This window comes from Phlebotomus papatasi, chromosome 1 (assembly GCF_024763615.1).
Source record: "Phlebotomus papatasi isolate M1 chromosome 1, Ppap_2.1, whole genome shotgun sequence".
Classification (NCBI taxonomy): Eukaryota; Metazoa; Arthropoda; class Insecta; order Diptera; family Psychodidae; genus Phlebotomus; species Phlebotomus papatasi.
This window is the reverse complement of record NC_077222.1, coordinates 82312981-82332051: the sequence shown is the minus strand read 5'-3', so window position 1 is coordinate 82332051 and position 19071 is coordinate 82312981. Positions and strand designations below refer to the sequence as shown.

Sequence of the window (19071 nt, the reverse complement as noted above, 5' to 3'; positions counted from 1 at the left end):
TGAAGTCTCTTCAGAGTGAATTAAAGCATTATTATTATTGTATCGAAGTTTTTAATACATAATTGTGATAAAAAATGAAACATTAGCACACCATGAAGAAAATTCTCTTATTCTTTGTCAGACAGAAAATAATTCACACAGCTCAAAATAGGAAAACCGTTGATCATTCAAAAAACCTAAATGTCATTTTGTCCCCCAGTCAGCCGGATAACGAAGAGTCGAGTGTACTGACAACAAATGTCACTGCGTTGAAAAAAGAAGAGAGACAAATTGTATACAATCTCACGAACCCTTTTTTTATGTAGAAAAGCGCAACTAAATTTTAAACCACAATACTGATCGACAAAGTTTGATAGCTGATGTTGACACTTAAGAGAAACTGGGGTACCACCAAACACGGGGTAGCACCAAACACTGCAATTTTTTAATAAAATATTCGACTTCAGAGAACAAGACTTATAGAAATTTTTAGGCATTATAAGAATGCTTCTCCACTGAAGAAATGGTCGAGATAGTCCAAATAGTTTAGAAATAAAAATTAGTGTTTGGAGCTACCCCGTGTTTGGTGGTGCCCCAGTTTCCCCTATCTCATTTCATGGGAGCGTTGGAATGATCGATACTGAAGTTCACATCAGCATCTCAAAAAGCGCACAGGTTCATACGGTTCACACGAAATGTATTTTAAATTTACCGAGTGAAAAAAATTGCATGCATTAAGGAGCATTTCAAAAATTATTCATATCAAATTCATTCAATTGGTTTTCACTTAAGCCGGAACTCCCTGTAAATTATACGGGATTTAGACCTAAGGCTTAGCCAAATAGCTTAACTGTTCTAATTTCTAATCAATCAATTGTATTATTAAAGATAACTAGCCTATTAGGCTCTCAAAAAGCAATTAGATTGCACGCTATTCAGAATTTTGAGACCTACGGGAACTGGGCTAAACCTCTAATCTGAAGACCACTTTACTATGTGATTCGGGAACAATGCTTCTGTGAGAAAACATTTTTAACAAGACAATGCATTTTCTTTTTAAATCAAAGTAAGAAAAATGTTAAGTCAATGTTACTAAAATGAATTATACGTGAAAATTACGTTTTTCTTACGTTATATTTTTAATTTAGTAACAAAGTCTTTATGGTAGGAACTCTTTCAATAGTTTTGTCCACTTTCTCACAGATATTCAGTTTTTGCCTGTTTTTGAGTATTAAAGGCTGGGAGTAGAAATGACACAAGATCTCAATCTTCCTTCTTTTCCAACGTCACTCACATACGAATTTCAACCCCATTTTTACTCATCTCCTTCTGCACGAATAAGAGTGGATGGGAGAGAAAGAGAAAAATCCACACAACAAATAATCAACCCTCATCCCTCAATCAATTCATCCTTCTTCTCTACGCAATTCCGACGCACACAGAAAAACGCCGGCAACCTCCCCAAAAGATATTCACACACATAAAGTGTAATAAAAACTATAAGAAAAATTTTCTTTCATTATATTTTTCGGGCATTTTTCCCTCCTCCTCGCCCCCTGAGTTTTCTCTGAAACGTGGGGGGTTTTCTAATATTGATTTTCAATAACGCACAAACTCTCCACACATGAGGGGATTTTTTTTCCTTCTCTTCTGCCTCATTCTGCAGGGATGGGTTTTTGGAGTTGAGTTTGGATGAAACATAAATTTATATATATAACCCCCCAAGAAAATATAGAGAGTGCTGAAGAAAAATGCGGAAAACCAAAATGAGAAAAGCCCACCCACATTGGAAATGGAAAAATAGTGCAGACTTTAGAGAAAAAGGGATGGAGTGTATGATAGAGAGAGAGAAACCCCAAGAGAAATGCGTTTGTGCGTAAAAATTAAATTTTCGACGGGGTGGCTTGAACAAAAGTTTCCATCAGTTTTCACATTTGACCTATTGTTCGAGTGAAAGAATGCCAAGTAGAGAGTCATAATGAAAAGAATGGGGAAATCTATCTCAAAACACCCCCTAAATCAGTCAACTTTCCTTTTGGACTTTCTGTAAAAAGGGAAAATTTTCCGAGGAAGAATTCTGCCAAAAAAATAAATAAAATTTTCTTATCTTATTGTAAAAAGTCTCCCAAAAATTGACTAAAAACTTTTTAAAGAAAAACTTCCATTGAACAGAATTTAATGATTCTTCAGAATTTCAGAAAGGCAATAAACAACAAATTTTTCCTTATAATAGAAAATATTTTTCAAGTGTCTGCCTATATCTTTTCTTCCAAATTTTTTCCGCCTATACTGTATATCTCCTACACAATATCTATACAAGAAATATCTATAATTTCGAAGTTGAATCGCCATCGAAGTGGAAGGAAATTGAATATATCGAGCAAAAAATGAATAAAGATAGAAGTAAACAGATCCGGTGGAGAAAGAACTATACGGGGGAGAGAAAACAGAGCAATAACATTTCCTTTTGATGACTTTTCCTTTCCTTTTTCTCATGAATGCAACAAGAGTTGATTTTGAGGTTTTTCCGAAATGCCAGGAATTTTCAAAGGTTTTTTTTCCAAACGTACAACACCCGGAAAAGATTTACGCAAGATTTTTTTTGCCGATTTCTTGGAAATTATCTGAAAGAAGCGGGAGAAACACGCGACTTGCGTCCTTTGAAAGATGAGGGAAGAAATCGAGGAGTTTGCAAGGCACGAGGCTGCCTTTGGGGGTCTTCTCTCCCTCTGGATGAATGGATTTGAGGAAAAGCGACAGGACACACAGGAAACATAATCGCCACAGTTGTCAAGGAGTCGTAAAAATGCGCCAAAGGATAAGTCAACTCTCATTGAGAGCATTCAAGTGTGAATGAAATGAAGAATATTTCATCCAATCAGGCCTATGCTTCTCACACTTTTTTTTTGTCTAGAATTCAATCGACAAGCGATATACCATCAATTGAAGTTCTCACAGTAATTTTCTGCCTTCCAGGAGTGATTTCATTTTAATTACCACCTCAGTTCAATTGGTATAGAAGCTCAACACCAGAAATTTGAAGATGTGATATGGGGATTGATGACACGCCTTCATAAATCATTACATGTCAACAATATAAAATTGTTGACGGAGCAAAAAATACAAAATAATGATGTACTCACAGTAGATTTTATTTTGTAAACATGGTTTCGGAACTTCGTATGAGAGCGAGCTAGACGGCTAGATTCTAACTCTCTTATTTAAATGTTAAAAACATGTTCACAAAAGTGATTTTGTGTCACTTATACTGTCAAGATCACAATACTTTTTGTTTTGTAAACGTATTTTTTAAATTGTCCAAATGAGTGATTGAGATGAGTAGATCTACATGTCATTCACTGACACTGCAATGTCAAAAATATATTTATAAAACAAAAATTTTTGTCCGTTGGGCATGAGTTTAATTTTGTAAATAATTTTTTGACATTTAAAAATTAATGAGAGCGATCTAATGCCATGTATACAATGACTTGTTTTGCAAATATGTTTGCAAAATTGCCAACAAAAAGAAAAATATGAGTAGAAATAGATTTCACTCATATACTCTCGCTGAAATGTCAAACAAATGTTAAAAAAGTCATTGTGCGTTACTTATATTACGCTGTATACACAATACAGTAGAGCCTCGCTATAGGCCATATTTGGTTCCAGATTTGACACTTGAGTCGCACTATAGTCCACGTCATTTTTTAAAATTATCAAAAACTTTTAGTATTGAAATTGCTCGACGGCTTCCACTTTCTTTGCGATTGTGGTACTTGTCCTCGCTCTTTTCATTCTGGATCACAATTATCACAACTTACTCAATAAAGTTTGCCAAAAATATTAAAATAATTATGACAACATTGCATGTCGCGTACTAAAAAACATAACCTAACTTAAAATCAGTGTTTTGAAATTAACGGTCGATAAATTGTGGATTTTAGAGCGGTGGCTTATAGCGGAGTTCTACTGTAATTCTTTTTGCACCTGTTTTAGAAACTGCCAGCAAGGTTGTTTAACCTCTTTAGGATTTTCGCTAAATGTCTTTTAAAAAACTCTAAGTTAAAATCATGAATTCATATATTTTCGATACAGAAGTGTCATTACTGTCCTAGTAGCGACTTATTGGCTCTCCTCGGTAATAACCTCTCGAAGAGACAATGCCAAGCCAAACTCATTCGAAAATGTACCGGAAGTCTAAAATGTAAGTCCACATATTCACCGCATATATTGGTATTCTTGACACTTAATTGTCAACAAACGTCAACAACAGTTCAAAATGTTTTGTGCGAACATTGAATTTCTGTGTAGTTTTGCGGAATTTCAGGTTGTCAGAACATCTTAATTTGAAATTCATTAAAATAAATCTCATTTTTACGAATTTACTCAATTTTCTGCAACTGTACGTTTAAATTTTCAATCTTACAACAGGATTTCACGTATGTTTTCCTTGATATACCTTCGAATCTCTGCAGTATAAACCTCAAACGTAGAGAGCTCTCAAATCGAGAAAGTTATTACTAAACGTAAGGATTGAAGTCAGCTCTGATCTTTTTGTGTTTAAAACTTTTTTTTGTATAGTGTTTTTTTTTTTTGTAAAAAGTCGTAATTTGAAGTTTATAATTTATTTCCAGTTATAAACATCAATAAACTGCAAGATATTCAAATAAACTGCAAATATTCTCGTGGTTTTCCGTATTTTCACGTAAAAGTAAATCAGAGATATTTATTAGATGGCATTATTATATCGTTGCACCTAAAAGTGTTACGAAATATCCTACTAATTATATTTATTCAATTTTCTTCACGGTCAAATATAAAGGCCTTGACAGACCTGAGTATTAGCCGAGAGAGAGCTTAGCGTAATTATATTAGAAATAATGGTTAAACCACATTTCCATCATTTTCCACTAAGTCGTCTCTCGGTTTAAGTCGTAAATGTGTCTAGGACATAAGAAAACAAGTCAAACGGTTAGACAGCTACTTCGAGTTTTACAAAAATAACTTATAGTCATTCATAATAACGTTTTTTTACAGTCGAAGGTTAAAAAGAGTGTAAAGCGATTATTTCTCAACTGATTGAAGCAAGTTTGAGTTTATTGGAAAGGTTTTGGAATCACTAAAAAAAAAACAATTGAACCTATTCCAACCTACAATGAATCTATTTATTGATTATAAGTTTTTACTGAGAATTGTATAATTCATTTTCACGCTATTTTGGGAAAACTTTTAAGTTGATTAATATCGGCTGTGAACCGGTAAACATACTAACTCAAAAAAAAGACCATTACGTAAAATTCGAATTCATAATCATGTGGATTTTCGTCATGAGTACCCTAAGGGCCCAAATAGACTTTGGGTGATCCTGGAGAATGTTTAGTCTGTAAAATTTGGCAATAGAGGATTAAGTAAAGGATGTACGGGACCTCTATTCGATGAACCTAAGATAAGATTTTGCCAGGGGTCAGTTCTCAATTTCGGATTACCTATGCATCCAGGTCACAATTGGGCCCATTATGCTTCCACACTTCTTATTATTTCTTATCCCCCGATACGGGTAGCCGCTCCATATCACAGCTCAGTGGGCAGCCAGTGTCGGTACTATATCACAGCAGCCCTTCTCGGTGTGTGTTTGGGATCAGTGACAGTGAATATTTGTATCACTGAAGTACCACTTTCATGTCGAAACTCGTTCTCGTACCAGCCTCTATTGTTTAGGCAGTTTACTTTTTTGCTAATATGCACCATTGGCATTACTATTCATTCATTCACTGGACGAATTCAAAGCCGATATGACATGAGAAATCTTTTTCTGCTGCTGCTCAGCTTTGAACCCGAAACCTCACAGTCATAGTGCCACTAATGAACTTAAGTGTATATGACAGTTTGGGATAAATTTTTACAGACAAGTTTCACATGCTAAATATTCTGAAGGATTAGCATAAGTCTATGTATGGTCTCTTAGTTGAACTGAAAAGCAATTTAATCTAAATAAATTATGCAAAATTACTTTTGATATATAGCAGATACGTTACGAGTTCAAGTATTACCCGAAGTGGGGGAATTTTGCCATTCCTTTTCCATGTCATATAAAATATTTCACTTGGTCGAAATTTCTTAATCAAATTCCAGCATTTACTTTGCCCATAAAAAATGACCGTCATCAATACAAAAAGGTAAACAATGCGCCCATCTTAGTCTTTAGGCGAAGAAATTGAGGCATGTACGTGAAAATTTCCTCAGTAATTTTCTACCGCATTATTTCCAGTTGAAATTTAGGTACCTATACAATACCCTCCAAATTCATACAAATTTTCTCTGGCCTCATCCCCCCGACCACCAAAAAGGAGCACCCCGAACTGGGAGGCCCGGAAAACGGGGTGAAAAGTCAAAGTGTGTTCCTCCCTTGAATTTTCATTGAATTCGTGTGTTTGGTAGCTATATTTAAACGATAATAATAATTTTATGTATATACCGAAGCTTACATTCTAATCCGTGATTTAATGTGTAAAATATCGATTATGTTTTCAAACACACACAACAACCCAATTTATAACCCTCGTGAGCTGTGTGAGCGTCAGAATTGTCGAATGAAGCTGAAAATTTTTTGGGGGTAGATTTTTTGGTTTGGAGGAAGAAAAAAAGAATATAATGTTATAGAAGCTCACTGATGCCTGTTATTTTTTAGCTTTGAAAAATAACATTCCTGACATATTTTCCATTCTCTCTTCTCTTGTAATTTCCTTTGTATCGCGAGAAAATCGCATCGGGGAAATTTCCTCGAGTGACATTAAATCGTTTTATTTTTTTTCTATCTTTTGATCTAATCATTTCTTCTTTTTTTTGTAGTAAAATATTGTTTCTCTATTGTTCAAAATTTTCTTATTCTGTATATTGTTATTAGTTCCTATATTCAATTTAGTTTTTTTTTTATCTTCTTTAATGCAATAAGGAGTGGTTTAGAGTTAAAATAAACTCTAAATGCCACATTTTTTGATTTTATGCTCATTATAAAGGTACTTTTGATAGTTGTTGGTTTTTATCCTTTTTGTTCTTCTGTTTTTTTCACACTTTTCATTCTATCAATTTCAATACGTTTCATTTACAATACAACTATTAGGATTTTTTTTGTCTCCACTTACACTTTAGCAATTTATTTTGTATTTTTTGTCACTTTAATAGAAACATCGAATCTCCCTGATGTGATTGTTGTAATTCTTTTAATGGCTATGTTTCATCTTACTATTTTCTATTAATCTTTTTTTCTTTGATTAAATATGTTTTCTTGAAAATACTCAAATTTCATATTTTACACAATCAAATGCTTAAAATACTTTTAAATTTCTCTTAATTTCCATCTTTTTTTTATTAAATCTATTTCCTAGTAATTTATAATATGTTTTTTTGATGTAGTTTTACGCCCAGAAAATATTTTATACGCAATTTTGCTGCACTTTTTAAACATTTTTTTTTAATTAGTGTTTTTTTGCAAGAAGTACAGCAATTTTTGAAGACGACAGCGACAAATTTGTCTCATTTTTTTCTGATGGATTTTCCTATGAAAATTCTCCACTCATAATCATATTCAATTTAACAGATTAGCAATGACATTTATTAAACAAGAAACTCTCCAAATTCTCCAAAAGTTTTCCAATTTGATACTAATTGAGTAGATTTTAATAAACCATGACAATTGTTTGTGAAACATGCAATAGAGAAAGAAAAAGAGACATTTAATTTTATTCCTCCCTTTGTTTCGAGAAATTGAGAACGAAAGTGAATGATTCAATCGATATTTGGGGGTTGAGGTTTTTTTTTATTGTTATTATTTCGAAAGTTTTTTTTCTGATGGTGAGGAAAATGAAGGAAAAGAGTTTTTTTTCTCTCTATTTGTTGGCTCGAAAATTAATCAGAAGCGCGTGATCGTGGTGGAATATTAAAGTATTTTTACGCGTTCGATTGAATATTTAATGAATTGTTTACTAATTAACACCCATCAATTATATCTCACCACTGAAATGTGTGATAAATGTCTCCAAAAGAAATTTATGTCTTCAATTGTTGCCCTAAAACTATTAGGGGGGTTCTTTTCCTCTTTTCAAGCGTAGTTTAAAAGAAATGTATAAAATTAAATTACAGAAAAAATTCGTGGTATTTTTGAAAATTGCGAATTTTAGTCTAGACAAAAAAAAATAATAGCAAAAAGGGAGAGTACACAATAAAGCAAAATAGCATTGAAATTCATTTTTCCTTCCAAGTGGGCTTCGACATGGAAATTTTATATTAGTTATTGAAGGATATGTAAATGGGCAAAACTGAAACTATCGTATATGGAGTTTTTTTTCCTCCTATGGCTTCCTTTTACCCACCATCATGTGAGTAATAAATGAGAAAGAGAGAAACTATAACAATAGATTTTTGGGGTGAATATTTCAAAAATATGAAAAATCAGCATAAAATCGCTGCCAACTGCCTTTTTCACTCACACACAAATTTTACATGTTTTTCTAACAGTAAGGACAAATATGAATATGAGAGAAAACTGAATATCTCCCCTCTCAAAATTTATTATGCTTTACGGTGATAGTTTTTTTTTCTTCAAAACAGCACAAAATCCTCCGAAATCGCTAAACCAATCCATTTAATTTAAATACACGCGTCAGTTTTAACAGCATGGTTGGCGCCATTTTTTGGAGACTTTTGAAATTGTCATTTCGCACTTTTGCAATCGAAGAGGCAGCTTATTTTTGAGCAGTGTTTCAGGAAACATAAAATGGACCATCTAATTTTCAATTACGGTAAAGAACATTATATCGGACAGCTTATAATATCGGAAACTTTGAGTAAAACACGGGGTAGCTTAAATCCCTAATCACTAACTTGCATAAGGAAGAATAAAAACTATTTATCATAGGACAGGATAAACCTTTCCGGACCATAACGTATCCAAATTGCAACTTTTGTGTGAAGCGTGAATTTTAAAAACAATTTTGGCAAATGATTGCAAAATTTCCTGTAAATTTTAAGAGTTAAGTAGAACATAATAATTATATCAATAATAGTGCGTTCTTTTAACATGATTTATAGTGGTACAACTGAAGGGATAGAATAGGAGAGGCATGATTTATCAATACTACTCTAATTCTTATGGATCTGGTTTTTATCCCAAAATCGGGGGTCTCAGTGGCGCAATAGACCGTTGGTTCTTGGGCGGATGAGATCTCTGACTCGACTCTCACAGTTGTGAGTTTGAGTCCCGCCCTGTGCAAAGATCTGAATGTTTAGAAAAAACATTTTCACTGTGATATAACGTAATAAAAATGCACCGCCTCTGCCCAAAAAACTCTGGGAGCATGGAAGAAGCATCCTTATCACGGAAAAAGTGCTCCTGGGCGGTCTTACAAATCGACTTAGCGGATTCTTCCAACACGGGATAAAACATCAATATAACATGATTACGTTTTACAAATATCTCGATACGATTAATAATAATCCCAAAATCCTTTTGACGAAGAAGCATCCTTTAGAAGACCATCACTTTGCAAAACTATTATTGTTAAGTAGACGAAATTCTTTTTTAGTGTAGAAAATTTAAAATGTTGTTAAATGCATATTTGAAAGATGAAGTCAATCACCGGGAATCAGTGGCGCAATAGGCAAGACCGTTGGCTCTTGGCGGTCTACAATGGACTTTGTAGATACTTCCAACACGGGATCAACAACAATATAACATAATATGATTACATTGTAACAAAATATCCCGGTACAATTAATAATGACCGTTCTTTATGAAAGTGTTTTAACTGCATTTTATTTGTATCTGCAGCCGTAGGAAATGACGCGTGATCATGCGACGTTAACAACAAATGCTGATACACATCAAATGCACTTAGAACTGTTTCATTTTGAGGAAACGAATTGTAGAGGGAAGTTTCAAAATTCTGTCAAAATTTTTTTTTATAAAAACTGTCAGGTCATCTAAATGTAAGATTTCTGGATAATTGAACAAAATTGAATTTTATTGTCATCTCCGTTTTTTGGTTCTACTCTCCATACAATCATCGTCGTCTATATAATTCTTGCTAGCAATTCATATACAATTGCACGCTTAAAATGCGTAAGAAAGTGCAATATTTTACTCGTAAGTTCTTCGAGAAACTAGATAGATTTTTAGAATTTGAGAGACTAAAATTCTGGAGATCTGCCCCAGTTCGTCTATAGGTGATCTCTGAAAGATCCACTTTGGTTTGCCCGAGGGTGATCTAGTTGGGGAGAATTCCTTTATCCCTCAAAAGTCGTCCATCTGACCCCTGTGAATTAAAACATCTTGCTAATGGAGTGGCTTATATGGCCTTTGGACAATGATAGAAAACCTAGTAGTGATGCTAAATGAAAGAGACCATTTACACCGCCGCATTTTGTTGAGATTGAATTACAGTAGAGTCTCGCTATAGTCCATATTTGGTTTCAAATTTGACACTTGGGTCGCACTATAGTCCATGTAATTTTTTAAAATTATCAACGATTTTTAGTATTGAAATTGCTCGACGGCTTCCACTTTCTTTGCGATTGTGGTACTTATCCTTGCTCTCTTCATTGTGGATCACAATTATCACAACTACTGCCAAAAATATTAAAATAATTATGCATGTCGCATACTAAAAAACATAACCTAACTTAAAATCAGTGTTTTGAAATCAACGGTCGATAAATTGTAGACTATAGAGCGATGGTCTATAGCGAGACTCTACTGTATCGCAAAATCGTTTGTAATGGCTCCGGCACACCTTTTAGTTCAGGAAAATTTCATGAAGTCGAAATTCGAATAACTTTCTTTCTCACACGTTTTGCATATGTCTATCACATTTTTTCGCACTCTTCTTCTTCTTTTGAACATCATTCCAAATTCAATTTGGCTCAATCGAATTTAGAGAGCGAAAGAATGAGATAGACATACGCAAAAAGGTGTAGGAAATAAAGGGATTCAAATTTCGACTTCATGAAATTTTTCTGGTCTAAAAGGTGTGCAGAAGGCTTAATTGACCAAATTTGGTTGTGATTGTCCAAATTTGGTGTAAATGGTCTCAATGAGAGGCCTCACTGAGGCCATTTACACCGAAGATTGCGGTTAAATTCTCCTTAAATCTGATTTTTGGACAATTCAATCTCAATACAATGCGGCAGTGTAAATGGCCTCAAAGTCTACAAGATGAATTCTGGTATTTCTTCTAGACGTAGGGACTCTTCTCGCCTTTTCTTCGGTTGTGAAACAATTGAAGATAGGTGCGAGGGATTGAAAAGTTCTACCACACCATCAAAATCGTAACAATACACACGTAGGTCGCTTCAGTAGGTTGATAGGCATTCCCTCAAAGAAAACTTCAAAATGAATGCAGTTTGTTTTTCTTTCTGACCTAACTCACAACAGTTTAATAAATAAATTACACTTAATGGTGTAGATCGGTAAGAATGTGACTGCCGATAAATATTTAGGATATTCAGGTCTGCCACTCACTGACTGATCGTCGCGATCTGCCGATCTGTCATTCACGGTTCACTCGCTAGCCATACTTATTCGCCTCATAAAAGTGACCACTTTGTTCAATACTACCCCAGACTTGTGCCACGAATTCATAAATTTTTGAATAAATTTTGATTTTCTGGAGATTATGGATTTAATTTTTAAAGAAGCCTCTTCGATTGTAAAGGTGCGATTTATTTGTGAGGTTATGGCGCCAGTATGACCTACTTTAAAGGACAAATCGTTTTCACTGCGGGGGAGTCTTTTACGATAGTAACAAAAATCATAAATAAATTTATTGCATCTCCAAATTCCTTATCAAATCAACTGTGAGTAAATCTATGGGGTTGGGGAAGAGGATTGTGAAGTCTGGTGTATAGAAAATCAATAAATATTCTTGTCAATTTGGATAGATGGAAAGCACATAACAAAAAATTGATATAAACCGAGAAAAAAAAGAGGGAGAGATGAATTCGATATGAAATGAATAAAGTCATTAGATATTCAGAAAAATTTCATACATTTGAGAAGGACACGCATTGAATCCCATTAAAACTGACCCTTCAAACGAATTTCTCGATATACAACATAAGGGAGGGATTTTGTTTCTATATTCTCCCCCCTTGTATCCCGATATTAAAAACCATCGGTCGAACAAAATTTTTACATACTCTGTTATTACAATTAGGGCAATTTTTCGAAAAAGAGAAAAATAATTTCAATAGATTTTATCCCTCTGGAAAGTTTTTGAAATGAGGGAAAGGAGAAAGATCTGGAAAAAAATATGCATAATGGTGATTTGATGAGTTTTTGTATTTCACTATGGATCTTTTATGCTGCAAACGCTTAGAAAAATTCAAATTTTATTGTAATTGTCACCAGCATCGTGGTATGTTGAAGAAAAAAAATAATGTAATTTCATTGATTGGGAGAATGAGTGGAGAAATTAGGATTTTTATTCATAGAAAATTTCCGGTCTTTTCTCAACAATCTCAATTCTGAGAATTTTTGTTAAATTGGACTTTTTCAAGTATCAAATGTAATTCTCAAGACAATCCGCCTGACTGCCAATGAAATAATTTAATTTTTTGTTGTAGTATTTTCGCCTCTTAAAATTTATTTCATGTTCACAAATCCGGGAGAACTTTGATGATAGTTTCGTATTTTTGTTGTTGTAATAAACGCCATGGTGTATTGTAATTTGACCGCCAATGAAACATATCAAAGTTATTTTACCACAATTTTTCTTTTTTTTAACCTCCTTTTGTTATATCATTTACCTCGAAACACTTCATATATCACCCGTTATTATTATAAATATATGAAATATTTAGTCAATGTCTTGTTAGTTTCACTTCTTTTTTTTTGTTCCAATTTTTTTACCAAATAATTAAAATTTATTAAACCCTTTTTTTTAATCATAATCATTTAATAATGAATTTAAATATAGTTTTATAATTTTTGTTTTCTTGTTTGTTGTTTTTTTTTAATAATAAAAAGTTAATTTGTCGTCATCAGCAATTGCTAAAAGGCACACAGCAAATATTTTTTTTAACATTTATAGCAATTACCGATTGGGCTTCCATTACCTTTTGATTAGTTTTCATTTTCTTACATAATGTTAATGTTTTTTCAGCTATTTCCTCTGATTTCTTTCTTTTTTTCGTTTTTTGAAAAAAAATCAGTTTTTTTTTTTTACAAAACAGAGAAACGAATATGAAATTTTACACTTTAAAATTTGACCTTTTGTCCTTTAAATTAAACAATGGAGACTTTGCAGTTTTAGGTAGATTACTATCAAATACTTTTAGTATTTTTCAAAGTCTCTATAAAATGAAAATTAAGAAAAATCTCTCTAAAGAATAATATATTACTTCTTTGACTAGTGAGTGACTAGATTTTTGGAGACTTTTCTTCCTTTTAGACTCTTCAAATGAATACCTGTTCTCAGCTATATACATAAATTTACAATATTTATATACTTATATGGTGGAGTTATTTTTTAATATTTCTTCTTTATGTTTTCATACAGTTTGGTTGTACTATAAAGCCCTGAGATTTTATTACTATTCTTTATTTACTTATTTCTTTGTACACGATGGAGCTGGTATTATGAGAGGTATATGAAAAATCTTGCTCTTGTTATTTTATTTTATTGCCACTCACCCTCCAAAAAGTCTTTAAAAAAAAATTAAAAGAAACTGTGGAAAAAATCCCTTATAGCAAGAGAGTTTTTGCAATTATTTTGTAATTTTTGAAAAAAAAATCTTCTCATTTGGAATTAACTGAATAAGTGGTTCTTCCTGTTTTTTGTTTAGACAAATTATTTTTGAGCAAAGCTGAAAACTTGATAAATTCTAAATACATAAAATACCTTCGGTGCTACGTCTCTGACCTAGAAAACTTTTCTATTTTACCATCTTCTACTTAAAGACAAGTGATTTGATTTCGCGTCACTTCTACTATATCGAGAATATAGTAATCTCTACTTGGAAAAAGACTTTTTTAACTTGTTTTCCTCATCATCTCTCCACTATTTACTCTTACCTCATTTTTTTTACCTTCTTTAGATTATTTATAGGAACTTTGTTAGAACATCACCAAGAATTAAATTTTTATTCTTCTTTTTTTTAATAACTAGAATTTATTATTTGACTCTATTTAATTTCCTCATACTCATCTTTTTTTTTCTTTAAAAAAATCATTAATAAAACTACAATTTATTATTTAACAAGATGTTCTCGATATATGTTTCAGCTGTTAGGTCTGTGCTCAATTCTTTTGATCGATTCGCCTCCTCACTAGCTTTTTTTTTTATTTGGTTAATCTTTTTAGCATAGCCTCTGAATGTAGTGACCAAGTTTAGAGGCTATATTTGTAAGCTTTTTGCCTCTTTTGTGATCTTATGCATGCAAGGTTTTCTTTTTCATTCTTTTGGTAACAAAAAAAAACTTCTTACCCTCAGTCTTTTCCGTTCATGTGTTTTGTTTTTATCTTTATCATTTACGTCTTGTTTATTATCACCCTCCAGTTTCTTTTTAAGGGGATCTCCTTTGCAAAATTCGTTACTTGTGTTGCAACGGAAATTTAATTTAATGCTCAGTATTTCAATTGGAATATCCCGTATATTCTATTCGCGAGGTTTAGAAAGTCGTGTTTTGGAGGGAATGGGACAAAAATTCTGGAGACTAAAAAGGTTTATTAAAAAAAAAATCTGGAGAATAAGGTAGGTTAAGGTGTAAAAACCTCTTAGGCGGGCGTCAATGAAAATGACACAGTGATGGAGGTTGTGATGCGTTCGCGAACAGGCAAAAAGACAACAGCCGGCACAAACCTGTTTGTGTCCTTGGTGGATTCACTAGCAACTGCGGCGGCTTCCTCGAGAAGGAATGACTGCATAATCATGGGTTCTGAGTCCTGGGGTAGAGCATAGATCGCCGGACGCTGCGTTAGGTTCGCCATGTCAGTGAGCATGCTGTTGGACTCGGATTTTGTCATGGTGGGCGGAGCCGAAGCGGCGTCGCTTGAAGTGGCGGCGGGGGGCGGTGGAGGTGGTTGAAAATGACGTGACATACTTGGTGGCTCCTTTGCAAGTGATACAGCTGCCTCAGATTGATGGCTACTTGGCGGGTTGCGATGTGGCGCCGCGGCCGTGAGGGAAGCAACGGCGGCAGGATTGATGAGGGTATGCGAGCGCTCGTGGATAAAGAGAAAAGCATAGTAGGGTGTAGAGAAGGAACAAAAAGAGCACTGATACTCCTTCATTCGTCCACTACCACCACTGTTCATGGTAGCCTCATCAGCCATACTTGTAGCCACATTGGGTGGTCCTGGTGGTGTCATAAATAGCCCCGATAGCGAAGATTTCAGGGCACTGGCTTCAGCAGCAAGACCAAAGGCCCCATTGGGGATTTTGAGCGTAGGACTTTGTGCCTTGGCCAAATTCAATCGCTGTTCAATGTCACGTAGTTTGTCCGTTCCGGCCTTGCCATGATCACTCATCAAATGCGCCCGCAGCCATTTGGAACTACGGAATCGACGACTGCACAGAGGACACACTTCAGTGAAGTGAGAGAAGTAGCGATTGCTAAGATCTGCCAGGTCACTGGGTTTCATGTTGCCACCACCATCAACGCCACTAAAGCCAGGTGATTCATCCGTAGCCGTGATATCCATTTTGACATGATCTCCATTTTGTCGTGACTGAGGTAGTGGTGAGCCTTCCTCAACAATGCCATGTGTGTTGTGTTTATGGACACGTAGAAAATACTTGCTGCACAACTCCTTGTTGCAAATGTTGCAGATGACACCACCAATCTGGGCACCGTTCTCAATTTCAATACCATGCATTCTCTGCATATGGGTCTTCATGAAATACTTGTTGCATAATTCTTTATTGCAAATTTCGCAATAACTCGAAGTTGGGGTAATGGTGTACGGTGGCCGGCGATCTGCTTGATGTGGTGCAGCTGGCATTTGCAGTACCGAACTACTGGGCCGTTCTGGAGTGACAAAACCTTCACGATTGGGCAGAGGTGGACTAGCAGAGGAGGTATGTGCCTCAACAATATGCTGTTTGAGAGCTCCTGATGATGGGAATTCCTTATCACACTGTTTGCACACCTCCGCAGAACCTTGACTAGTAATGGAGGGCTGGGTCAATGGGGCTGGAGTTGAGCTCCGACTTGTTTTGATATTCTCTACTGCCGCTGATGCGATATTTCCATGTTCTGCAATCATATGGGCATGCAGCATATACTGATTCTCTTGTTCCTTGCCACAAACCGTACACTGAGTAGCTCTTTGGGCATTTAGGTCATTCAGTTGGAGGATCATAGACTGCAATTTCTGAAGATCCACGCTTATGGCATCAGTGTCTCCTTGAGAAGTATTCTGAGGTGAAGTTGGTGTCCGTCTAGGTGATTTTGATTCAGATACCTTTTCTTCATTCTCGGATTTTATCAAATCACCGGAAAATTTTCCATCTGACGCTGCTGGTACTTTGTCAGCTGGGGACTTGAGGGGCCTCTCGGCAATTTCACTGAGCATCTTTTGCTGAAGTTGCTGAACTTGCCCAAAATCCGTTCCCATGATGAGATTTAGTGGACTAGTTTGAACATAGTGCCAGGGATTGCGATCACCAAAATTTTCTTTAGTTTCATCTGGTGGCATTAGTATCCCATGACGTTTCAATTTGTGTGTCCTTAAGAAGTATTTGTTGCAGTACTCCTTGCAGCAAAGCTCACAAAATGCCTCGGGATTAATCACGCCCAATCGCTTGAGTTTCTCCACGCTGAAATTGGCCTCACGAGCTTGTTGACTCGATGCTGGTGAAAGTTTTCTCGGCTGAGGTGTAAAATTGGTGTCTTCCTGTTCGACTGTAAAATCTTGACGAAAATCATCTGGCAGACGAAATGTCTGGGTGTCGCTGTCAAAAGTATCTTGTTCCATCTTCCCATCATCCACCTCGTGGACTTTAGCTCTGTGGCGTCTCATGGCGAAGATATTGGTGAATTTCTTGTAGCAAATGTCACAGAAAACTGTAGGCTCCGGCGGCATGAGACTCTGTGGACTCTGTTGCTGCTGTTGTTGCTGCTGCTGAAACACCTGAGCCATGCTCTGGTGCATCTGCTGAGCCTGACGTTCTCCTGCCTGAGCCACGTCATTCACAGTCGGTACGGGTGTTTCGTAGATACCGTGCTTATTGGCTTTGTGCGTTTTCAGGAAGTACTTGTTGCAGAACTCCTTATTGCACAAGTCACAGTATGCTTCAGGATTGAAAATACGCAACTGAGGTGCAGTTGGACGCGGCAGAGGTAGGCCGTCTGCATTTGTAGTGAAAGGGGCTACTGGTGGTACTCCCAGCAGTGGCAAATATCCTCCGGCAGTGAGTGCCGCCGCGGCTTCCGGTGGAAAGGGAAATGGGAGTCCAGCATTGGCTAAGGATGCCAACCAATCATCCTGTTTGGAGGAATTTGTAGCTTCTGTACGACGATCATCACTATCCCACTCTGATGGCTCCTTTTTAACCCTGATTATGGGTGTTTCACTGACTTTCTCCCCCGCTTCGGGGGATCCCCTGTGATGTCCTGTGGTCTCCTTGAAGGATACAATCTTGTGCTCGTGCATCAAGTGAATTTTCAATTTTAATTCTGATTGGAATTTTGCATCACACTCTGTGCAATTCATCATTCCTGGCGATCGATTTGCCGCCTCTTCATCGTCTTCAGATGCATCTGTGCTTTGGGATTTCATTTCTGTCACAACAAATGAGGCAAAATTTATCTCATTTGTCGATTGATCCTGTGGACTCTGTGATTCTTGAAGCTGCTGCAGGTGCCCAAAGAGCAAAGCTGCCTTTTGTACAACATCCACGGATTTTTCCGTGAGAGACTCTAACATCATTTCCTCTCCAACTCCATTATTTGCACCCCCTGTATCGCTACTGAGGGCTGAGATCCTAATCGGTGTGGACTGTTTGCGCCGCTTTTTCGATAAATCCGCCGCCGAAGATTCTCCCGCGCCACCGCCTCCGCCATTGTTAACCGCCGCAGCTGTCGTTGATCCTAGAAAAAAGACGTATAATATCTCGTGAAGTCAATTAAGATGCAGATGCCCATCTGCCAATCAAAAAAATTTGTTTTGTTTCTTTGCAATTTTCTAAAAAAAAGTTTTTATATTTTGAGTAGGGGAAGTGTGCCAAATTTCGGCCACTTTGACTGTAATTTCGGCCATGGAAATAAATTTATTAAAATTATATATGTAATCTTCGAATAGTCAATGAATTCATTTTGCTTTTAAATATTTATTCATTTTTGGATGTATTAACACAAAGACCGTTAAATTTTAGGTATAATTTTAATATAAATTGCGTTGTAAAAACTCAGTGTGGAAAGAGTCTTACAAAAAATGTGACAGATCGATTGTGTTTCTAGCAGTCTTGTGATTTGTGGTGAAGTGCAAAAGGTTTTCCTTCGGTGTTTTTCATGAAAATTGATTAGTTTTCATTAAAGATTGTTTCTGTTTATGTTAATAGTAAATCAATCTTGAAATTTCGGGTAAAATTTCCCAGCTGGATCCTGTATTTCGCGTAAAAAATATATACTTCGTGAGCGTCTCTCCGGTGAGATAATGTTGCCTATTCCGGCAACATCTTTTGCTTTTCTAAATTACTTATTTATTTTATGTTTTTTACAATTTCTGAGTTCTATAATGTCCAGAGAAAAAACATCGCTTCTATGAAAAAGATGATGTGGAAAAGGCCTTGGAAGAGTTCAGGAAGGGCAAATTGCTACGGGAATCTGCGCGTAAATTTGAGATGCTACTCTTCAGGTCTTCAGGACAAATTACACGGAAGGTCTCAGGCGTCTCAGGGCTTGTGGGTTATATAAACGTATTAAACTAAATATTAAACTCGTTCCGTTTGACATTTTGAAATTTTCTATCCGTTGCGTTACAAAAGGTGACCAGAAAAAAGGTGGCCGGAATTTCACTCAAAGTGGCCGGAATACAACCCAAAGCAATGTCCACATTTTTATTAATTTTTCTATATTTTAGGAAGTGACTTA

The 19071-nt window shown here is 35.6% G+C and overlaps 1 protein-coding gene across 1 annotated transcript in view; it reads right to left on the bottom strand.

Moving 5' to 3' along the window:
- Positions 1 to 12744: 12744 nt before the first annotated feature.
- LOC129810382 (uncharacterized) overlaps positions 12745 to 19071 on the bottom strand; it is a 51606-nt gene continuing 45279 nt past the window's right edge. The window contains exon 3 of the mRNA XM_055860817.1: positions 12745 to 18069. Within this exon, the coding sequence (XP_055716792.1) occupies positions 14753 to 18069 (3317 nt within the window). The 3' untranslated portion in view covers positions 12745 to 14752. The remainder of the gene's footprint in view (positions 18070 to 19071) is intronic.